Here is a 26,012-nt window from a genome sequence, read left to right as displayed (position 1 = left end):
GACTCCGTTCGTTCTTTAAAACATTAATGTTTGTAACAAAGATTTATCATCGTAGGTTATTGTCCCTGAATCATGAAACTGAAATTAGTCATCCCAGATTAATTCATGCAAAATCTAAATATTGATTAAATTGATGGATGTAGCCGCTAGTTACTACGTGGTAGGAAAGCATAATGAAGAAAAGAGAATTGGAACTTTCTATGTTTTTTATCACTTTTATTTATAACTAACGTTACTGCAGTTTCGTCCTATAAGGGCATGTACACAAAACTGCGATGTGACGCGATGCGAATTCGCAACGCAGAAAGTTGCGACACGAATTGCTGCGATGCGAATTCTTGCGGCAAGTGGCTCCCTAGGGTGACGACCGTCAACCTTACTGGACGTATTTTGAAAACTAGGTCGTGTACAGGTAATAGATGTGGGAGGTGACATGGATCGTAAAAAAAGTGTGCACTTTTGTTATTGCTTAGGAGATACAGGCAAAAGAAACAAAGAAGATTTTGGGTTCATCCTAATCAGTTCGTAAGTTCTTACCATGCGTATTGCGAGCTCGCAGAATTTTGCGTTGCGACGTCGCACCGCAGTTTTGTGTACAAGCCCTAAGGACAACAATGGTGTATTACATTAGCCCTTATATATAGCACCCCTGTAGGTAATGATAGAGGTACTTGGCTTGATTGAGTACCTGAATTCACATTTTTCAATGCGGATGTGCTCATTAAAAAATAGGTTGCATCCGCAATGTTTATGCTTCTGCATTTCCAAGGATTCTAAATAATTGAGTTTGTAACCCTTCCTTGCATAGTGCAAAATTTCCGTATCGTTTAGATTCGGGAACTTGTGGTTGCACACCACATTGTCCCACATCTGTTAAAAAATCTGTTTGAATCTGTTTATCCGTTGACCAGCTGTCGCACCCCTACGAACGACAACCCTCAGAAATCGAAACTTGTGCGAGCTAAGGATTGACGAGGTCTAACCTTTTAACGTGTGATTCTTAACACGGGTTGGACGATAGCAAGTGAAGACCGATCGTTCAGACTAGGGCTTTAACCACCGACCAACACGGCAGTCAATTCGAGTGAGTGAACAAAGCACCCACGCTGAACCGCTTGGCTACCGACCGACCAAACACTATTATATTCCGGTTCACCTTATCTTTGGCATTGAAAAGGAAATCAGATAATCTGGAAACATTCAGATCACACTCGAAACAGATAGAGAAACAGATAAATTTCTTAGACCTGACCATTACACACAATCAGAATAAAACGGAGTTCAATGTTTTCAGAAAACCTAGCTATACAGACATTACCAACCCAAGCGATTCTTTCCATCCGAAGTGTCATAAATTAGCAGCCGACAATACAATGTTGTACAAAGCATTCTCACTGCCTTTGTCTGCTAACAATCAGGCTAGGGAAATTGATATAATTACACAGATACAATAGTAATGGTTTCAACGCAGATACTATCAAGAAGTTGGTTAGAAAACAAAGCCGTAAATTTACTTACAGATTAATATACCTTCAGGTCAAACAACCAGAAATGAAGAAATGAGTAACTCTAACATATTTTGGTAAAAGAACAGAGATAATTGCGGGATTCTTCAGAAAAACAATGTGGAATTGACATTCAGACCAAATGCCAGATCATTTGATTTCCTTTTCAATGCCAAAGAGAGGGTGGAGAAAAATCTGGTGGAGTGGAGTTTATAACCTTAATGAACCTTTTTCCTGAAGTACGAAAAATCACTCACTAGCAGCGCTAGTAGTTCGGTAGGGACAAACATATCCTAATCCTTATATAAACATATGGTAAAGTTTAATTGAAAAAGAATGTTTTAAATAGAAGAAGATGTTTCTGGAGCAAAACAAAAATGTGCAACTATAAAGGATAACAATGTTGTAACATTAAATCGTTGGCTTGTATGCCGTAATCTAAAGGTAACTGAAAAAAAAAGTGAATTAATAGATAGGTTAGTATACAGACTCTAGTAAAAGAGTAGTGGTAGATTCAAACTGTAATAAAAGAAATTTAAAATAATTATGAATTTCAGATTTATTTCCGAGTGAAATATGAATCAAATATAAATGGTAGGTAATGAAATAAATTTAAATAAATAGAATAGATTAATACAATTCAATAAACGATTGGGGTTAAATGTCATTCTGATCAATGGTAATTAACTATGAAAAATTTATAATTCATTTCATGTTTAGAGCATACATATGAATATTTATTTTTTTGCACTGTGAAATCCATGTATCCTCGAAGCATGTATCCATTTCTTTCATCTAACCTCATTAATTGAGGTTTTATAAATGGTATAAAAACACGTTTCCTTTCGGGTATCGATTATACGACGTACACTTTGCAAAACAGCAATGCTTTGTTGGCATTAGACTAGCACAAAATAATTTTTCATGTCAGATTTATATTTTCAAATAATAAATTGATATTACGTAAATAACACTGTTTTACATGTGAATAGTTTATGTTTGTCCCTACTACTAGTGCTGCCTCTCGTGACACGTTCGCTGAACTATTCTCAGGAAAAAGGCTCATTGTCCGGAGTGTTATAGTGTTTATGTGGGAAAGTGCGGTCGAAATTTCCAAAAACGGTATGCTGAACATGAAAGATCCTTCTGACTAGGAAAAAAAGATTCGACGTTTTCAAACCATTCCTTGGCATGCAACCACAAGTTCCAGAATCTAAACGATACGGAAATTTTGCACTATGCAAGGAAGGGTTGCAAACTCAATTATTCAGAATCCTTGGAAATTCACAAGCATAGACATTGCGGGTGCAACCTGTTAAATGATTAAATCGATTTAGTTTACTCACCAATTTTCAAATTAGCACATCTGCATTGTAAATAGTAAAGTTAGTAAACCTCAATAAATATCCTTCGAAAGATATCAATTTTAAGTAGGAGGCAATGTTCCTGTATGTTTTTTGGATGTCTGAAATTTCTATATCGGATAAATGAATGAATATAGCTCAACAGAGAATTTGTTGTACTGAAATTAATCAGTAACTTGTCGTGTTTATGAATTTTGACTATAAATAAAATCATAGAAGTTATTTTCAATGGGAACTGGAAGAAAAACCCTCTCGAAACAACTACTTTCTCAAAAACATTGGATTATACGAAAAAAAAAACTTCCTATTTTCATATACCTATATCCCTCATAGTAAGTAGGTCCGTGATTTTAAATTGTAAGATAAACTCTTTGAACGATTCATATATCAAACGTATTTTTGAATAGATGTAAAGTAATACAGCTTCTCAATCAATTCTTGGGGACAGTGTAGGTTTTTTCAGCTAGCGAATGTAACATATGGCACTATAAGCTTTAATTAATTGAAAATTAAAATTTTTCTCATTCGTATATAAAACTGTAGGCCATAATTTTTATTCGATGTCGATAAACTGAAAATAAAAGCGAAAGGAATGTTAACGTCATAAACTCGAAGTCTCATGAAAAACAAATTGTTCTGACTAAATGCCGATTGGTCAGCTCGTAAAGAAACTGAAATATTATTTCTGTAATTAGTAGAACGCCTCGAAATCATTCATTAGTTGGTTTAACCGCTCAATCAAGCTCACTCAAAAACCGTAATGTCTTCATCAAGATAACCCATGCACGGTTCGTTTAGAATTTCAAATTCAGAGATGAAAGAAAGAATTAGGTTTCTTTGTCACAAAGAATTATTTTTCTTTGGAAAAATTTTTGAACAGAACAGAGCACAGTGAGTTGTTTCTGAAGTTGTCCTAGGATTTTTGTTTTTGATTTTTCAAAGTAGGTATTAGTAAAGAGATTGTCCAAGAACGAGTATCAGAACGATATTTGTAGCTCATGAAAATCAAATGATTTTTGCTCAACACAACATACAGTGTGACCCATTTAAGATGGAAGCACCCTTATAAAACTTACTTTTTTTAACCGATTGGAATGATTTTTTTCTGTTAGGTAGATATTCAAAAAGTCTATTAGGACACCAAATATCATGAATAAATCTCAATTTCCAGGGCCAACTAATCTTATTTTTCAAGGTCAAAAATCTAAAAAAATTACTAGCGATTTTTTTAGAAAAACTTTGACTACACCACTGGATTTGTGACATTTTCAAATGGGTAACATGTAAATTACGTTGAAATGCGTCAATCAATAAAAAAGTTATGAAGGAATGAAATTTGAAAAATATGCCGTTTAATCAACCCACCAATTCATGTTCAGGAATTTTATGACAATTCTGTATACTCCACTGGATTCAGGATGTCTTGAAATATTACTGATCACAGTTTCATCGAAATCTGTTCGGTAATAAAAAAGTTATAAAGGAATAAAATTTGAAAAATATGTTGTTCAATGGAATTTTAGCAACGTTCTTACTACACCACTGGATTAGGGGCAATGTTCAACAAAATATTATTTATTCAAATAAAATTCATGAAACGTTTATGGGAGAATCAATTTCCTTTCATAATGTATGTCGAACCATATCAATCAATCAGTTTATCAAAACAAACTTTAGTGTCAATAATTTCAAATGAATCTACAAAAAACTAACTGTAAGTACATTTTTCTAATTGCTAAAAACTAGCGGAAAACAATCTTTTATTCACAATAAATGTAAAAATAGAAACCAAGAGTATACCGAATTGAAAAATAAATGAGTGCAATTCATATTCTGGTGGCCTCCACCAAACTTCCATCCAATTCAATGCATTTATCATATCGCTTACGAATATTTTTTTAAGTATTCCTCAATTGTTGTGGAGTAATTGCATCGCAAGCTTGCTGAATTCTGGTGCACAGTTCCACTCGATTCCTTGGTCGTGATTTGTAAACCTTTGGTGTAACATAACCCCACAGGAAAAAATCGAGTGAAGTAAGGTCAGGCGATCTTGGTGGCCATCCAATTAATGTACTCCCCCTTCCTATCCAACGATTAGGGTAATTTTGATTCAGCCAACTCTTCACAATTCTTCTGAATACTGCCTTTTACAGTTTATCACCCAGTTAGGATTTTCAGTGGCCCAATAGCGAATATTTTGTGATGAAAACACTCCATTTGTTGTGAAACTAGCTTCATCACTCAATAAAATTTTCTTTAAAAATTGCCTGTTATTAAGATACTCGCCCTGGGCCCATAAGCAGAATTCCAATCGTTTTTCTTGATCACCTAGTTCCAGAATATGTAAAAACTTTGGTTTAAATGGCCTCAATTTATTTTTCTTCAGACATCGCCTAACATTCTCCCTAGGTAAGTTTAAATCTAAGCTGGCATCCCTCAAACTACTATTTGGATTATTTCTGAAGTAATCTAATATAGTCTGGTTATTTTCGTTCCTTCTTCGTATATTGTTCTTTAAAATATATGTGGTTACTGCTCCAGTCCGATTGAAAACTTGGTTTATTTTATGTACCGTGCTGTTACTTATGGCTGGACGATTTGGGTGTCTTTCATTGAATATTCTCGTTACTTCTCTTTCACTCCGGTAATCATCACCGGAAAGACGTATAATTTCGATTTTTTCTTGAATTGACAATTGAGCCATTATCTGTTTTTATTTTGAAACACAAATTATTCAGTTCACTAATGGTGCGTAACAAAATGACAATTTAATAAAATGACAATTCATGCGCAAATAAATAGATGACAAACTGTAAGTCACAGCTAACTTGTTTATTTCATTAATGCATTCTGAATAACAGGCAGTTAAAATTGCAAATCTCATTTTTTGCTATTCAACAAAAGGAAGAAATCACAGCTGATGTTATCTACTGGAATGATAATAATTATTATCCATTGCATATTTTTTTCGTTATAATTTCTATTGGGAGTACATTAGACTTGTCTTATATTGTTGAAATGGTTTTCATGAAGATTTACCAGGAGTTCTCTCCTGATTGTACTTGTTTATGTATCCACTCCACTTTCGAGAAATACCTATATTCATTCAGCAGAATTAATTCCTCAAACAATAAAAATTTTCCTCGTGGTATATAAAAAGTAATAGATATGTCCATTTGAATCCAACTGAGATTGTGAGAAATATACACTCGCCAATTTTAAGGTATACTTACTAACAATAACAATAAACCTACAACACCAATAATGAGGTTTCAAAAGTAAGTGAAATATTAGATTGTTCCAAACAGTGCGTTAATTAACACTGTCATTACCAAATGGCTAGTTGATTTTTCGGGCCGTTTCGGCAGTGCTTTGGTTCAATTTGAATTCATATAGTAATAAGCTGAAAAGAGGCAAAAAATTGAAATTTTAAAAAACAATTAACAGCATATCATTGTGTAGAGTACAAAAATCTCTATCGATCAGAAACAACCTGATAATCAGAATAGAATTACAAATTTCAATCGTTCTATATTCATTCATATAACTGAACCAAATAAAAACACAATTTTTCACAAATAATAATTATAAACACGAACATAAAAAAATAAATAACACAAGAATATATTTGTTGACTTGTCTTTTATCAATATCGTAATCTGAAAATTGGATTTATGATTATAACTATAGAAAATAGTTAAAACTTTCTCACTGGGCATGATTTTACTGTGCAGTTGGTAAAGTCCTCTCTGTTCTACGGTCCCAACATAACAACAATACAAATACGACATTGCAATAATCACCCCAATAATTTTTTCAATAATCAACAGTGGTGTAGTAAGAACGTTGTTAAAATTTCATTTTACAACATATTTTTCAAATTTCATTCCCCTATAACTTTTTTATTACTGAACAGATTTCGATGAAACTGTGACCAGTGATATTTCAAGACATCCTGAATCCAGTGGTGTATTCAGAATTTTCATAAAATTCCTGAACATGAACTGGTGGGTTGATTAAACGGCATATTTTTCAAATTTCATTCCTTTATAACTTTTTTATTGATTGACGCATTTCAACGTAATTTACATGTTACCCATTTGAAAATGCAAATCCAGTGGTGTAGTCAGAGTTTTTCTAAAAAAATCGCTAGTAATTTTTTTAGATTTTTGACCTTGAAAAATAAGATTAGTTGGCCCTGGAAATTGAGAATTATTCATGATATTTGGTGTTCTAATAGATTTTTTGAATACCTACCTAACAAAAAAAAAACATTCCAATCGGTTGAAAAATGTAAGTTTTATAAGGGTGCTTCCATCTTAAATGGGTCACACTGTATATGAAAATATTTTAGTTTCGAAAAATTTATATTCAATTTGTGAAATTGACATTCATAATGGTATCTGTATTCTTTCATGCTTATGAATTATAAATTCATTTATATTTTCACATTTTCCAGAAGCTGAGAATTACTTCCTGAAGAAAAAATGCTGTTGAGACTCAACGTTATCTGACATTCTGTTATTATTTATGTGAAGTGGACATTCTCAAAGAATATGCTTTACTGTTAACTTGATTTTACTGAAAATTTCTAGTCACTCAATTCATTTATATAAAATATATCGAATCATTTTCATTATTAATTTCACCGAAGTTATGTTCTCCTCTTCAAACTGGATATATTTTTAATTTATCTTTTCAAACTTCCTCATGTACGCCACTGTGTGTGAAACTACATTAAAAACTAGTTAACGCCAGCATCGCCTCCAATGGAGACAACGTGTGTGGTGCGAGAGGATATTGTAATTTCGAAATGAAAATTTAGCAAAACGTGTTGCAATTTTCTGTTTTAATCGCCTTTAAATTACAACCCTATCGAGTGCTTCATTACCAAAAATTGGCGAGAGTGATGTTAGCTAATCATTATAGGTAATGAAGTTACTAATAACTATGATGAAGCTTCGAGAGAAGAGAGTTTGCAAAGGATTTACTTTATAAAGTTCTACGAAACTTCTTGTTTTTGTTCCGGTTTTGTGTAGATACATAAAACACACATTTTATCTGAAGGATTAATTGTAGTATATTTGCTGTTTTGAAAGCAATGCTTTCCATAAAATACGATATGTAGAACATTATTCATTTGTGAAACGAAGTATTTTTCCTTCTTGTAATTCAATGTTCATGTGGAAGTGGTTGTTTCAGGTTGGCTTTTTCTTCCAATTTGTATGAGCATGATATAACTCATTTTTGTGAAGTCTTTGAGATTTTCGAAAAGGCATTAACAAAGATAGATAGATCTGTTAAAACTGAAAGAACATGTTTTTCTGGTAACCAGCTGTCGAATCGATCATATGGCCTCTGAAATATTATGGAAATAAACGCAGTAGATTGTTTTGGCAACTTTATCATTCTAATAGTTCTCATAGCAGAAATTGTTCTACATATTTTTGTTTTAACAGTTCATAATGTGTTGACCAATTCAGTTCACTATCGATAGTGAGACGAAACGATTTTTATATCTTCATTTTTTCTGTGGAAATTGAAGAGAATACTCAGAGTTTTATTCACGTTTAGGAAGAATTTTTTGAATCTAAACAAGTTGAGAGTGTCATTTACAATATCTTGTGAAAGGGTAAGTAGCGACTTTGAATATTTATAATGATAGATGAGGCCAAGTGTCATCAGCAAAAAGTGGAAAGATTGTTCCTGGAAAATTGATGACAACGTCGTTAACGTAGTTGAGAAATAGTCTGGGACCAAGTATAGTGGAAACACCTTTATAACAATTGCTGTTCCAGAGAAGGAATTTGTTATCTCTTCATCAACAATTGACCCAATCCTCACAACCAATTTTTCATTAGGAAGATAACTTTCAAACCATCTCTTAGGGATACCACATATACCATAGCTTGTTCAGCTTTGGTCCACGCAATCAAATGCTTTGGAGATGTCGCAAAAATGCCCAAGAGGTGCTCTTAGTTTTCAATTACCCTGTCGACATGTTCTAACAAGGTAAATGTTGCGACAATTGGATTCAAATTCACTTAGAATCCAAACTGAGAATCGAAGACGACCTAACGAACTGTGACATAGGAGTTTGTTTGCTGAATTAAGTGAATCCAAAAGATCTGACTTTTTTCTAAATGGTGAATCTCACATTCTATGACAGAAGTAAGTTGGTTCTTCTGGGGTTTTGAATCTCCTTCTGATGATTGAATTTTTTCGAAATCTGACGGGCTGAGTTCTAGTAATTTTACTGAAACAACATTGAGGATAATGTCTTATTTCTATGAGTCTATTTTGGAAATGGATTCATTTGAAAACTGCAGGGTTGTCCATAAGGAAGATACCTTCAGGAACAACCAGCCTGTCTTCATAATTCGCTGTTGGATATAGGATAATGTTAAAATCGCACAGTGTTTATGCGATAAAGTCATTTAGAATAACGGCTCTCGCAGTAGGACCAGAGTGTGCGTGTTGAAATGATGATAATCAGCGGCTCGGCATGTTTATGCAACTTCATTAATTGTCATTCCTTTGATTACTGTGTTAAATGAAAAACGACAGTTTGGCAGGTAAACACGCACATCTCCTGTTCACCAAGGCATTTCTCAACTCTCTACAATGCGTCGACAATATTATATTTTAAGTTTATTGGCGGCGCAGCTTAATCGATGCATAGCATTTGCATATTATGAAGTAGGTGATGACTGAAGCACGCTACCATGTAGTCAAGAAGGCGAGTTCCGTGATTTCATTAAAAAGTATGCAGCCCGGGGGACTTCTATTAGATATTGATGATGATTTGAAAAAATTTTCCTTCCTTATAGTCCTAGAGCCAATGTTTTTTGGAATATTGTCTTTTTTGTAAACTGACCACTACGGTTGGTTTTTTTCCGCTATAATTATTTCAGGGATCATGTGACGTTCAAATAGAAAAAAGCAATATTTATTGGAGAATTAGTTTATTGAAAAGAAAGAGTTTTTAGCTTTCTGCTGCTCCAGAAAGAAGTGATTGTAATGAAAAAACTCTTACACAGATCATACATAAATCTAAAGTTCTTACGGATAGCAATATGCTGAATTGATTTCTGGGTTTTGATCCGTGTTATGTGCTATTATCTTCAATTTCACGACGTTTCGACAAAGTCTCATTTGTCATCATCTGGTGATTTCGGTTAAGTGTTCGCAAGTCGAACGACCTTACTCGGTCTGCTCCCTAATATATAGGTAAAATTATTTAACATTTCAAACTTTTACGGAAAGAAGAGGTTAATCAAGAAGAAGAACTCAGGTAAAATCAACAACAATATTTATATAGTAGGAAGCAGTGCGTTGATATTTTTCATGCGACATTCATCTATGACTTGTCGGCTTTCTATTAATGACTTTCAGAATCGTCTTTAGTCCATTAGGACTATTTGGTGCACTCCTGAAGAACCTATTGCATACTGAAACACCTGTCACGATTTTGTGAACCGTTATTCAAAGATGTCAAAATGGATAGTTATTTCAATATATTATAATGGGTCTTCATCAAGTAGGTATAGTCAGTTTCATCACATATCCAACATTTTTTTGATATCCATCCAAAAAATTCTGTTTCCTTAAAAGTTTCCTTATTGAATGTTTGTCATATTCTTCGGGACGTGATTTGAGTTGTCCATAAATTGCTTACCAGTCTCTTTATTACATTACTTGCAGCTGAAGTCTTCGTTATATAGCCTATTTTGTTCAGGTATCCTCCAAATAAACACTTCATTGGGTAGCTTTGTGATTATTTGAAAAAAATCCCTGCTTTATAGATACATTTTTTCTCAGATTCATGTTTCATACCCACAAGTTGTTAATCCGTGTCTAGCACACTCATTCTACATACTACTGAATACTCGCAATTGAATTAGGAAGTTGATTTTGGAGTCATTTGTTTCATTTATCAGTTGATCAGTTTGGTATTTTGTGTTGTTAATTTCTGTAGATTGAAGCCACATCTGTATGTTTCATAGAACCTTTTCCAAATCACACCAAACATTTTTTCAAGAGTCAACGCCACATTACACAATACAAGTGTTCAATTACTTGTTAGGAATCACACGATAAAAGGTAAGACCTCGTTAGTCCTTAGATCGTATAAGTTTCGACTTCTGAGGAATGTCGTTTGTAGGTGTGCGACGGCTGGTTAACGGAAAAACATATTTTAATATTATTTTAATATTTTTTTTAATATATTTTGGGAGCCCTTACTCTATTATTTCTTCATTTAAGATGGTTGTATTGCCTGCTTATGGTATGAGATAACCAATCTCATTGAATTCACTGAATTCGATAATCGTACTTACACGAGTAGTATCAATGAATTTGAAAAAAGAACGGTTCTAGTCCCCTGAGGAACTTTTACTGTTACTTTTCTAGAGCGGCTGCTGATTGTTCCACTTTATGTGCTTCATGTGTGAGATAATCTCAAAATCAAACTGCATACCACTAAAGAAATGATTTTAACTAAAAAATTTATCAAACCAACTTTTTAGTTGTTTCACACTTTTACAAAGTTATTTATCATGAAGATGCAGGTATACCTTATATCTCTTTTCTTTTTTCAATTATGATTGAGACAACTCCGTCTTTACAAAATGATTATCCAGTCAGTACCGCGTCATTTCGATTCTTTTATGCTCCCATTTCCTTCACACTTCCTCGTCACGCCAATTAAAGAGCGGCTATCTTTTTGTCAGCATTTTTTACGGCTTTGGGGGTAAGGTCGAAAATCAAATAGACAATAAAATATTAATGGTCACCTGTCACCTCAGTGGGGGACATTCTTACCTACGGGATATATTTTACAGTTTTTGTATTATAAAGTGACGGTAGTACTAGAAAGGTATTTTGTTAGGGCTTTGTACGGGACGGTCAGTACGCAGAGCTTATACAGGGTGGATGACACCTGAGTTGATTAGTTCGGTATTGACGTTCTTACAATGATTTAAGTGAGAAAGTAAACATCTTTTCGGAGTCTTTTGAGTTAGATTCTCCGAAAAAGGTGGATTTCGTGCTCAAAATATGAAATGTAGGTTACCTGAGGTCGATTGCCATGAAATACAGTGCAGAAATTACGTGGAAGGTCGCTTCACAGATCGCTAAAAATGTGCGGCAAAAATAATTTGCACGTATAGTGTTAACGAATACATTCCAGAAACTATTCATATGGAAATGACTAATGGATGATGATAATATTTGCACTTATTCTATTACATAAGGCAATTTTTTGAAAGTCCTTCCGGAGTAGTACGTAGTTTTCAGTTTTGAAGAATGCCAAAAAATAAAAAGATGCTTATAAAAATATAATTTGATCAATTTCATGTCACTAGACCTAATTTTATTTCTACCGTGCACTATGTTGAATTATTCCTTGATCCAAGTCTACTTGTCGGTGGAATATTTCCAAGGATTAACGTTTTCTCTCCGAATTGTGAATTACGTCAATATATAAACTATCGGTTACGTTTTGTGAGTAAATAACAACTGAGTACTAACATTTAATCTTTCCACATGGTACTGTAATCTTTAAATCCACTAAGATCTCGTAGATGAGATGCATATCACCAGAATAGTTTACTTCAACAAAAACTATGAAAACAACAGTATGACTACAGTAATTAAATTGGATTGACATACAAATGAAAGTGCATTCAGCCAACCTTCTGTAAGATGAAATAACTCGTCATCTTAATTTTTTTGCTTTATGTCAAATCTAGTTTTTTTTTAAGTAATTCGTTCTTTCTAAGAATTTTCAGTAGAATCGGTATTGTCACTTTTATAACTCTGGAAATATTGTTTTCAATATGAGCATGTTATTGGTTTATGATTTTAAGGAATAGATAAATCTCTCGCTATAGTCAGCTCTGGCTCTAGTCGAAAGTTGAAAACTTTTGGTAACTAGCGATGCGTGCTTGATAGTTTTTTCCACTGATCGATGTGTGTTTAGCTCGTCCGGGCCCGAAGCAGCAAAGTTTTTCAAACCCACGCATAGTAAACATCTAACAGGTTTTCTTCGTTCAGAATTTTGCAGTTGTATTGAGGCATAGAAACTGCTATTGAGTCTTTTACTCACGTAGTCGACTTGAAATTGCCAATTCAATGCCTGGCCGATGTGAACTCCTAGAAATTTTGTGGATTCTGATGTTCATGTTATTTATAAGAACGTGTGTGGGATGTTCTATAGATTTTCTCGGGAAAAGGTGTACCAATCTTGTGTTTTTTCGCATTGACCATAAGTCGATTACTTTGACACCTCTTTAAGAAATTTTCAGTTTGTCCTGGCGTTCCAAAGGACTGTTGGCTTCTCCAGACATAGAAGTATCATCGGCAAAAAGACTCATCGATGTAGGGCCGATATGTTGTGGCAAATCAGTAAAGGGAAAACAGTAATGGATCCATGACTGAGCATTGTGGAACTCCAACTTCCAATTCATAAGTATTCGAGTTCACATTATCTGATTTTACATACATCTTTCATAATTTCATTTAAGATAAAACCAAGATAGAAATTTACCTCGAATTCCAAGTTTATTGAGCAGTATATTGAAATTTTCAGAATCAAAAGCCTTTGATAAATCAAAGTATGTGGGCAGACCACATACTTTCCCTTTATAAATATTTTCCAAGAATTTTCCGTTATTATTATCATCATTTTAATGATGATGAAATTTATCAACTGGGAATTCATATTGCTTTGTTATTCTAGGTTCTCATATTTCACTTACTGAATATATTCTGATGAGTCAGAAAAAATCAATCTATCAGATTTGAAACCGAATCAATATTTTTGAGACAAATTGCACCTCCATCAGACATCAGACATCAGACAATCGGCACCACCACTAGATGAATATGAGAGAAAATAATCATCACTTTACTTGTTACAAAAACGTAACTACCTCCATATCAATTAATCTTCTCATATGATGGCTAAACATACCTCCGCGACAGCTATATAGAGAAGTGATGAAGTGTTTGTTTCAACTAATAAATAATATTTTCAATTTGAAACAAAACACTCGCAGAGATATTTTCCGACGAGATAAAATAAACAATTTCGCGGTTGGATTCTCACAGCACATTCATCTGTCCTACTGTATTCAATGCTGGCGATTGAGCTCTCCATTTGCAATTTGAAATCAACAAATGAATTTGCAAAATGATATTTTTCATTAAGGTTGTTATAGTCCAGTCATTTTAGGGGGTTTGCCTAGGAAAGTTGACATACCCAGCTGTAAATTTGTGATGCCAAATTTGTATTTGGCAATATCTCGTTTTCAATGGGTTTTATACTAATTGTATTCATCATCAATATTGTAAAGAATTAAATTCTCTACAACTTTTGTTTGAAACATTTTTTCATACGTTGAAACGTCTTTGAGATAGAGAGCACCGCGAGAGCAGATTAAATATTAATTGAAATCAACTGGTTGTCCCGATCGAAATCAGCTCATTTGAGGTTTATAAATTATTACTTAATAAATACTTATAAATGATTTTCAGTTTTCATTAACAAATACATTATATTCAAATATTTTTTCATTAATTATTTATTTTCAATTAAGTATCAATTTATATAATAATACTTACCTGCCCCTGTAGTTATAAACTTGTAGAGGGAAAAATATATATTACATTATAATTTAAATCTAATCTATAGTAATTATTCTTCAATGAATAAAAATGAATAGAAAAAAATCTCATTTGATACATTTGTGAATGTCAAAATGAAAAAATCAGATAAAATAATTGAAAGAATAATGAGTTTTGATTTCAGTTTTCTTCTTTTTCATCGTCGTCGTCTTCTCGCAGCTGTAAAAATTCAAGGGCGTTATCATTTTCATTGTCATCTTCACCCAGATTCGTTTTCAATTCTTTCATGATTTCTTGATCAAAGGACCTATCTTCGTTAACACCGGTCGATATTGAGCTTTGTTAGCTTGACATATTGTGCATAACGAAGATGATCGATAGTATCTACAGACTATGGAGCATTATAAACAGCTGATAAAGTTTGCAATCCACTATCAAATAATCTTTGAACCGGGCAGTTTTCTTCTTCAAATGCTGCGGCAAGTTCATCCAAATTAGACAGTTTCTCGAATGTTCTTAAAATCGTTTTTTCCCTTTTTTAAAGAGCGCAGAAGTCGTATCACAGCCTCTTAAAGCGTGAAGGAGCAAAATGTGTTTTTTAGAACTTGAATATTTGTCGAAATTCTTAGAGGAGTATATTTCCGTTTTCACATTTGCTTTGCCAAATTTTTTAAAGAAAATTTCTTGTTCAAGAGATAGTGTACGCCCAATTAAAAGCACAAGTAAATCAATATCTTCACCGACTATAATTGCTGTTCTTCGACGATTAGATTCTTCAATAGCTGTCTCAATAATGCGCATCATCTCTGGCCTGTTTAATGTTGATGTATTTGTTGATAAAAAATGAAAATTAATTATAATTATTTATCAAGTAATATTTTATAAAACTTAAATGAGCTGATTTCGATCGGGACAATTAGTTGATTTCAAATAATATTTAATCTGCGCTCGCGCTGCCCTCTATTTCAAAAACGATTCAACGTATGAAAAAATGTTTGAAACAAAAGTTGTAAATAATACAATTAGCATAAAACCCATTGGATACGAGATATTGGCAAAAAACGTGCAAAAAGTCGGTTTTTTGACTTTTGACCCCCAATTTTTGAAGTTGTGGCCATCGAATCATATGTAAATCTTGAGAATACTTTTATGATGCCAAAGTACAAAGTTTATACAAATTTACAGCTGAGTATGTCAACTTTTGGAAATACAGGCCTAAATTGACCTAAAATGACTGGACAATTATATTTTGACCCTTCCTGTGATGGGCTTTCTCGAAACGTTTTAGGATTTTGCGTCATTTGGAGGAGTTCATGATTGAATTAGACTTGATTTTTAATTTTTCCGAAACTGTATATTAATAGGAGGAAATTAATAGCAACACGTACAGTGCATTTCAGTCAGAACGTGCCATCCTGAATAAGTCATTTGATATTGAGACTATAAAAAATCGTGATACTCGTCAACTGTAATTTTCAGGAAAAAATATTTCTGAACAAAATCAAAACACATGTCAAAAATTTCAAATAGTAGCATCACAACGACAAACAATGTCAGAAAAAAAATTTTTTTTGGGTACATCTACAAATTCCATCCTTTCAAAATAAGGCTAGTTCAGGAATGAAACGAAGAGGATCCTGATCGTGTGAATATACATAGTTGGCGTTAGTGGAGCGATTGTGAATCCTGATTTGGTGATGGAAACACATTCACAAACACCACAAAATTGAATGTCTGGGCCGGCATTCTTGGTAATCATATTGTTGGACCATTCTTCATAATCTGAATGGAGACACACACTCAAATCTATTACAGGACTGTGTAGATCCTATGATTACACAAATTTCAGAAAATGATGACAATTTAGTAGAAAATGAAATAATATTCCAGCAGGATGGTGCACCCCACAGTTTTATATTCGGGTTAGGCAGTTTTTGGACGACCGTTTTTCAATGCGTTGGATCGGCAGAAGGGGTCCAGTGGAGTGGCCACCTAGATCACCTGATCTCTCACCGATGGACTTCTTTCTATGGGAACACCTGAAGTCGAAAGTGTACTCTACTAAGCCTACAAATTTGGAATGGAGGTCATTGGTCATATCCGTTGATTGTATTGCCATTGATATCACTTCTGTTGATTTCCTCAATAGATTAAGCGAAAGCATTCATCATTCAACATTCAATTTCTCAATAACGAATACACCAATTTCGAAAAAATTCACAGGAGAAATAGAGGGACAAAAGACCTTTCAAATGGTGTATCACTCGACCCCCATACTATTGAAAAAAATAGAAAGTAAAATTCAGAAACTTCAAGAAGTTCACAATCAAAAACCGGTTTTCAGAAAGCGATTTGATGTTATTTACTACAAAAATGATAAATTTTTGTTGTCAGCTTCCTCAACAGCTGGAACTCTACAACTGTCAACCTGTTCACAGTTTCACAATCACTGGCAACATCAGAAAACAAAACAATTTTTGGGTTCCTACGACGAATAATCAGTGTCTGTCTAGAGCGTGATAATAATTGATCAATCGGCAATATCAGAGTACAAATCTGATTACACACATAAAAATCTATAAATATATATTGTCGCTTCATCCCATTCACTATGTAGGTGTAGTTGATAATACAACGTCAGTATGAGAGAGCAAGATCGTATTTTAATGATGGGAGATGTTTGCTGCGGGGTAAGTCTCACGGCATATAAAATTTCATAAGTGTTCAATTTGTTTCAAATAATAATTGATATAGTTCATGTTCAAACTTGGTGTTCATGGACAGAGCATATTTGAACATTACTTTGATGGTATTGCTTGATGTTCTATCAATATTTTCAATTCAATTTGAATTTGTGAAGTTCATGTATAGTATCAGAATAGAAGGACATGAGCCAGGTTGCTAGAAGAATTGTTACTCTTCTACATTTATGATTTAGTAATCGGAAAAAAAATTTGAAATCATTTTGGGGTTTTTTTCGAGGTCTTCTGCAAAATGAAGAATATGTTTGATAAGCATCTTTCACAACATATCCGAAATTTGATTGATTATTGGAAACTTATTGATTCTGTTCTAGTTGTGGGGAAAAAGAAGTTGTGTCATTAATTTTCCTACAAATCAATATAGGAATATAGGCTTTCATGGCTGGCGTCAACGTTTCGGCTGGTTTTCGGGTTTTGCCGTGGTTTTTTAGGTTAGAATATCCAAACGTTTCAACTGCAACTGCGGCAGTCATCTTTGGTGGCGTAATCGAAGTACTCTTCTTGAAGTATCAACAGTGGACACGTCAAGAAGAAAGTACTTCGACTGCCACTGAGTATGACTGCCGCAGTTGAAACGTTTGGATATTATAACCAAAGAAGATTACGGCAAAACCTGGATGCCAACCAAAACAAAATATTTAATTTACTCGGAGGTTGATTTTTTTAAATGAAATGAACACGATGAAACACGCTCAAACGCAAAAATCAGTAAGTAGTGTTTATGATAACAGAAACAATGATTTTTCATGATTTGATAATAAGAATAAGTAAGTGCCTCTCACGAAGGCAACAACTTTGGAACCGACTGAACTCAAACCTTATCTAAGAAGAACAAAGGTCCTCAAGGTAGTTCGTTGCTATGTCAAGCTTAGACATTTACAACTGGGAGATTAATCGCTTTTTTCAGGTTTGTTTTGTTCGATATATAATGGAACTGGCCGATACATGATGAAAATCTATAAATCTATAATGTATTCAAATAAAACTTTATTGTGACATTTTTACTGAACAGTTTACAAAACCAGAACAAGTGTTTCACTAGGAAATAGCTTCTTCCCAAGTAGTGTTTGAATGAATTATGTTCGATCGAATAATATCAAGCAGAGAGAGAATCTGGTCTAATGTTCCGCCGAAAAACACACATTTTCTGTGCAATTCGGCTTTGCAATGGACCACTTCAGAAACTCTTGTGTAATAATAATAATAATATGTATTTATTCACTTTCTTAAGATTGTTTACAGAAAATATACATTTACATATAGAAATGAACAGTGAACAAATAAAATACATCTTACGAGGAAAAATGACCTGCCTGTTTGTAAGGAATGAGAATACTGAATCTGACATTGAATGAAATTCATGCATTGAATTAGGTACTAAGATATAAATTTAAAATAGCTACATTTGAACAAAATATAAATAAATAAAACCAATCAATCTAATCAAATAAGTACTAGATATAGATAAGAATATAAGTTTGAACTGGACATATTTGAACAGGATATACAGGATATGAAGAATAAAAAATAAACTAATATATTGAATGGGTACTAAGTATGGATAAAACATAGGTTTGAACTGGACACATTTGAACAGAATATAAATAAATTAAACAAACAATAAATATAGAGATTTTAATCATGAGAGTTCCAGACTACTAACAATATATATCCACAATCGTGGAAGTGAGTATTTTTTATATTTGTCTATATATCTTTTATATACATTTTTTGAGATTTGATTCGCATCTTAAATTTTCAGAGAGAAAACTGTAGAGTTCCGGTCCTAAATACCGGTAGAATTTCTGCCCAACTGATTTGAGCATTAATGGTATGACAATACTATGATTCCGAAGTGTAGCATATTCATGGTGATAAGTAGTCGATTATTTTTTGTTTTCATGCTGTTCAGCAGTCATATTTATAATAAACAGCTGTCTGGGATCAAATATTCTGAATTCTGAACAAATTAGATCGCTAGGGTAGTCGTAACCTTTCCGTTGGATACATCTGATTAATCTTTTCTGCATAACCTCAACAGAATGTAGATGAGTTCTCGATACTCCACCCCAACCAATTATACCATATCTCAGATGGGGCTGTATTTGATTGAGTATGTTTGCTATCCGTTTGAATTTGTAAAGTATGCAACGTATTTTTTTTAACTATGTGGTCTATGTGCTGGTTACATCTGAGTTTGCTGTCTAAAACTATTCCAAGATAATTTATTTTCTTTGTGGGTTTGATGACTTCCGCATTGGAGGTTTTCTCAAAATTATTATATAAGAGCCTGTATTGATTCCATAAATGGCAACTTCTCACTAAAGGTGATTAAAATTGAAATAAATGAAAAAGCAATACCTTCTGATACAAAAAATATATCAATCTTTAATCGATGGCATCCTAAAGTCGGAATGGTGAAGAATGCAGAAAAACTATGAAAGCTTCTCGAATTTGACCCCTTGACCTTCAATTCAAAGTTTAAATTTCATGTTTGTTCAATTGATTTGCTTCATTTTTTTCTCAAAAGTAGTGAGAATGAGAAAATATCAATGATCGAACGTCAAAAAATATTTCGGCTTTTTTAAGTTTTAAAAAAATTCTGCAGTCGCTCATTTGTACTATTAAAGGACAAAATTTGGCACGAAGGCCCTCCTTCATAAATACTATCCAAGAAAAAATCGTGGTCATGCATCAGCGAATGGAGAAAAACAATTGATATTAAACGACTGTGCATTTTTTTTGAAGTTTGCGCAGAGAATATGTAATACTATTGATTTGTGATTCCTTCTCAACATCCAGTTCCTTAGACAATAACAACAACCTGTTTCAATCTGTTTTCTACCAAACACTCAAAGTTCCAAATCTCGGGCGCACAATACAAACAATTGTTTACTAGCTGAAGTTATAACTACTTCTCCAGTGATGCTTCTAAAACGAGTGGAAGTACATATGTTGGAGCCGCAGTTATCACAAATTCTGCTACATTTGCTGCCATCCATCTACTGATTCTGACTGATTCTCCAAGCGCGATACATGATATATCAAAATGATAAATCAAAAACCCAATTCTACAGCATACTGAAAGAGAAATAGCTGAAGTTGAAAACCCAAAAAAAACTGAATATAATTCAGATCCTTTCTGAAGTTGAAATTTCAGGAAACGATATGGCAGACGCTGCAGCCAATTTCAATATTAAAAACAACCAGAAAGCACCTTAGTGTGATATTTGGGAGAGCATTAGGACATAAAAAAAGCAATCGCATTCCAGATGACAAAATGTCGATGACAAGCTGAAAAAGATCAACCCAAACATTTCAGCTAGGTTCAATAGGAGTCATGTCATCCTCCCAAGAATGCGCATTGGTAATACCCTAGTCACCAGCAGATGATGACTGGTGGTGACTAATTGGAGAAGCAGAGGAGAAATGGGGACTCATCAGGTTATTACAGTAACTTGTAACTCCCAAGTACATTCAGATGATCGGATTTTCAAACAAATTTCGATTGATATTGCTGCAAATATTACAAATTTTAATTCAATTCAATGTGTATCAACATTTCTCTCCTTTTTTTTATAAGAAAAAGTGAAACATTGAAGCTTACTACCAATTGAATCACAACGACTTCATTCTATTAATTTCCATTAACTATCCTCTTCGAATTTTTTTGTCTTCCTCTTGCAAAAACTCATTATCCAAATTGAATGTGTTATATATTTCAGCAGATATCAGTTTCTGGGAAAAACGTTTTTGCTTCTTACTCCTCCATCTTCAAATAAATAATTTGAAAAATTTCTGAAGGGAAAAAAGGGATTAACCTGATTGCTGTTCTTTCTCCCTTCATTATAATTGGTATTCGATTATGTAATTCTCTTACATTCATAATCTGTTTAAATCTGTTTAGAATCTGTTTTTCCGTTAATCCTTTTATGGAATATGAATGTTTATATATTCAGGCTACATTAGTAAATATAGAATATTTGATCTTGTGAAAGTGTTGGCACTACAAAGGGACAAGAATTTCTATCAATGTTGCCAGTCAAACCATACACTCATGTTATATAAACTGTCCATTTATCAAACACATTTATGATGTGTTCACTCTCGGGTTCCTTACAGGCACATAAACCAACGCCAAGATTAGCTTTTATCGTTGATAAACAATATGAGAGATTTCTTTATGTGAAATTATGCGTTCTACTTTTTTGAGAATCATATCAAGGCGATAAGAAAGGTGAACGACAGTTGAGGTGAACTACGAAGAAAAGTGAATTCTGCAATATTGCAAACACAGTTGTGCTCGACGAAGTGACTGAACTCACTTGCGAATATTCCTGTGTAAACTGAGAACAATCGGAGTTAGTGAAAAGCGAAGGTTTTTCTGAAGTGTCATTGAGTTTGTCCGAGACCTGATGCGAACTAGCATGTGTTATCGATGTCTCTCTTGCAGTTGTTGATACTTCTTCGAACGTAGACCTGCAAATATTACGTTTAGTTCAGAGATGGTTGCAATACGAGTATATAAGACTTTGACTCACAATTCTAAGAAGGGTAAAAACCACCAGATATAATTGATACAGATTATTACTATTCAGTGAACTTTCAATTAATCTATTTTCACCGAAACAAGAAAATCGAAAAAAGAAATGTCGGGACTGGTGATTATTTATCAAGAACATCAACAAAACGACAAACAAAAATTAACAGTGTAATCTCGTGGCGAGGAGAATCAGAATTCGGATTAGTTCCCGGCTGAAATCCCTGAACAGAATGGATGCATCGGCTAAGAAAATGTGTTCCCAGTAACTCTTGAAAAATTATCTCTCACAATGATCGGGGTCATAAATTTAGTCACAAAAGATCAACCACTTAGGCCCTTGTCTTAATCCATGAAAGTGTTAACAATGAGTACCTACTCGAAACATCCCAAATGGTTTCGTTCTATATTTTCAACTGTTTTTTTGCAATAAACTTTCTTTTTGAGAGAAGATGGCATTTCAATGATATGCGATGAAAAAATACAAAAATGATAAGTAAAAATTAAGCTAAAGGAATTAACATAAAAACCCAAGCAGATCGATATTTTGAACGACTGCTCGATAATAGAGATGAAAAGTTAACTTCCTAATACGAATTTATGATACAAAAATAAAAATCAATCAAGGGATACATTGTTTCTAAACTAAATAATTATAGAAAAAACCCTACAGAAATTTCATTAAAGGGTTATAATCCAAAAGAATTTAGTTTAATCAGTCGAAATGGGCAGACATCCAGTTAGGTTTTTCGAGATGATTTTTAAACAAGGCAAGAGGTAGGTGCAAGGTGGGTCTCCTAGGATTCTGATCAGGGAGATGCTCTCTTATGACTGCAAGATACGTACTGCACCACCACCCACCCATAGTGGCATTCTGTAGAGATTTCAGTTGATACTAAGTTCATCAGATATTTATTGTGCTAGAGTCAATGTGTGGTGAGTCAGCTATACATCATGATACATCAGGCCATGCGGGCTTTTTCACTCTGGTTTGGGTGAATCATCTCGCTGTTGATTCAGAGTCGAGTCATTTAGTTATTGTATGGACTATAAAACTATCATAAATTGCTAGTGAAAGAGATCCACCATGAAAGAGCAACCTTAGCATAACCTCAGCAACATGATGAGAGGCCCTCTGATATTCCGAAGGTTTCATTAGTTAGACAGAGTGGACTCAGAGTCAAACATCATTCTGGCACAGATATACAAACCGTACTTTAGGAGGACTTTCAGCCCAAAGAGTGACATCTCATTCGGCAGGAGTATTCTGAAGACTTTTGCGGCAGAGGGGCCGGAAATATCAAAATTTTCAAGATCCTGATCATCATCACCTGTTATAATATCATTTTTGTGAAAACAGCATGTTTCAGAAGAAAAGAAGGACTAAAATTCATTCACCATCGATACTAGAGTGATGAATTTGGTGTTCGTTGATGACTTTTAAAATCACAAAGTTTTCAACATCACGACACGTAGTGAAGTTTATGGTTTTTTTATTATTGAACTTGATGAATATTTCACAAAAATAATTCGGAATTCTATACTTTGAATGACTGATGGCTAGGTAGAACAGACAATATCATTTTCAAAAGCAGCAGTAATGAAAGAAATAGTTGATGGTATTTTTCTGAAAGTTTGAGAGCAACCCGTTGAGGTCGCTTCTTCAGAAATAAACACTGAATAAATGAAATAAATATTTTAACTCACTTCTGATAGCGATGAATGAATACAACGTGAATTAGTAAACAGCCTGAAAGATGGAATATGCTAAGTTCTATCATTGAGAACATTTTTCAAATGAACTATTCTTTTCATATACTTGTGATGTACTGTTTGGAACGTTTGGTGTAGTAATGAATATTACTGGAGTTTTTTCCCAACACCAAACCGTTATTTTAACACCTCTACACGTGTTTCGATCACCAAGTGGTCATCTTCAAGATGATCACTTGGTGATCGAAACACGCGTCGAGGTGTTAAAATAACGGTTTGGTGTTGGGAAAAAACACCAGTGATATTTATTCTTTAGATACTTTTGAACACCAGCAATACCATTTTGTATCAATTATTTGAAGCCCAGTTGATAGCATGGCCAAGTGCTTAATTTTCAAAACTTGAGAATACAAATTTCGTTGAGAATTTGCGAAGAAGCTAAATTAATGATATAAAATGCATACATTTTCAAAAACAAAAAAAAATTGTAGAAAAATCCGACATAATGTTCTCTTTCTGATTGACCACCCCGTATTACCCAGCTATAATTCACTCGCAATGACAGTATTGCTCATCCAGAATATTGTTTGTTTTTTGATAAATATTTGTATGATGAATTTTTATTGGAAGGTATTTATGAACATAACTGTTGATCTATGTATAAACACCCACTGAAAATTTGTTTACATGCTGCCACTTTGAATCAAAAATGTTGTTCAAAACGCCTTTTATAAGCAACTTATTTTATTGGAATCATTTTCCTAGCAGGGTTGAGACCAATGCGGTAAAAATTGATTTCGATTTCATCAAACATCCGTATTCACATCATCATTATAGTTTATCTATAAACTCTCTGTTCAAAAAAATAGGATGGATTTTTATTTTTTTCAAAAAATATATATATTCATTCATCAATTTCCATTTCGTCCTTGATTTCTATTAGCGATTCAGTTTCCATCTCTTCAATGGTCGCAAAACGCCGCCCTTTCATAGATCTCTTCAATCTTGAGAACAGAAAAAGTTGCAGGGGGCCAAATCTGGTGGATACGGTGGCTGAAACATGATTACGGTGTTGTTTTTTGGCAAAAAATTTGGAACGTCTTCATTTACATCTTCCCCAACGTCTGTCAATATCCTTTATCACATGTAAACATTTTACTGACTCAGAGTAGAATCAGTGTTTGTCTTTGTCAATATTTTGAATATTTTTGAGCTCCTAATTCTATTTTTTACACAAAATTTAATGCAAATTCTTTGATCAATTTTTTTTATGGCAGAAAATCGTCGAACACGCAAAGCTTCTAACTTTTATGTCTTTCACCAACAAACTCAACATGCTAAACAGCTGAAACCGTACATTTGTTTGAGATGGGTGTGCCAAAATAGAAAAATTGAGAAATCGCTAATCGAGTGTATCTAGCCCGCGAAATTCACCTCATTTTTTGAACGGCTCACGTATACCTTCATCTTATAATCACCAACCAACATTATCTCATTTCTGAAGTATCGACTATATCACTGGATAATTCACGTGTTTTCAGATATTTTCTGCTTAATTCTGTCAAAGTATCATTCTTTCATCTATTATTAATTTTTTGTATTAAACATGTCCTCCTTCTTCTACTTTGACTTCAGTTTTTCATTTATCGGCTTTTCGAAAATGTCTGTCATGTTTTCTAAGTACTCTCTTGATCTTCAAATAACAGTCCCAAATAAAAGTTTATTACACTGGCCTTCAATACACAATATGAATTCCAAAAAGCATGGTGAGAAATTCTTAGAAATATGAAACCAAGTAGTCGTCATAAAATCCGCAAAATATGCATGACACGTTATTATAATGCTAGGAATCGTGCGTTAAAAACTAAGTCCTTGTTGATCTTCAGCATGCACGTCATCTTCTGAGGGTTTTCGTTCGTAAGAAGGCGAGAACTTGTTATCGGAAAAACGTATTTCAATTCATTTTCCATCCCTCTTTCCCCAAATGTATTCAAAAAAAAAACCAGTGTACAGAGCGTCTCAAGTAGATATAAACAAGTACTTTTGGGTTTATCGGTATTTCAAAATATATTCCATCAAATTCTGAAAAAAATCATTACGTCTACTTGTGATGCACTGTTTGGAACCTTTGGTGTAGTAATGAATATTACTGGAGTTTCTTCCCAACACCAAACCGTTATTTTTAACACCTCAATACATGTTACAATCACCAAGCGAACATCTTCAGGAGGAAGTCAATCTTCCTATCAAAGATGTTTCAATCACCAAGTGAGCATCTTCAATTGAAAGTTCATTCTTCTTCTTGAAGATGATCACTTGGTGAAACACGTGTCGAGGTGTTAAAAATAACGGTATGGTGTTGGTATAGGACTCCAGAAAGTTTAATCTTCCTCTTGAAGATAATCACTTGGTGAAACACGTGTCGATTTATTAAAAATAACGGTTTGGGGTTGGGATAGAACTCCAGAAAATTTATTCTTCATCTTGAAGATGAACACTT

General features: G+C 33.6%; 1 protein-coding gene and 1 long non-coding RNA gene across 8 annotated transcripts in view; one reads left to right on the top strand and one right to left on the bottom strand.

Moving 5' to 3' along the window:
• The window catches only part of LOC141483070 (uncharacterized), a 309,939-nt gene that overhangs the window by 54,131 nt on the left and 229,796 nt on the right, over positions 1-26,012 (bottom strand). The gene's annotated exons all lie outside the window — the stretch shown is intronic.
• Positions 1-26,012, top strand: part of LOC111504691 (uncharacterized) — a 213,708-nt gene that overhangs the window by 139,823 nt on the left and 47,873 nt on the right. Inside the window, exon 1 of one of the 4 annotated variants that reach the window (XM_074177270.1) lies at positions 17,010-17,187. The exons of the other annotated variants lie outside the window; for them this stretch is intronic. Within the exon in view, the coding sequence (XP_074033371.1) occupies positions 17,174-17,187 (14 nt within the window). The 5' untranslated portion in view covers positions 17,010-17,173. Of the gene's footprint in view, positions 1-17,009; positions 17,188-26,012 lie in introns of those variants that run through there. 4 annotated transcript variants of the gene reach the window in all.

The sequence above is a fragment of the Leptinotarsa decemlineata genome, unplaced genomic scaffold, assembly GCF_025532065.1.
Source record: "Leptinotarsa decemlineata unplaced genomic scaffold, Ldec_3_MD MMD2_tig00002974_RagTag_RagTag, whole genome shotgun sequence".
NCBI classification, from domain to species: domain Eukaryota; kingdom Metazoa; phylum Arthropoda; class Insecta; order Coleoptera; family Chrysomelidae; genus Leptinotarsa; species Leptinotarsa decemlineata.
This window is presented reverse-complemented; position numbering and strand designations above follow the sequence as displayed.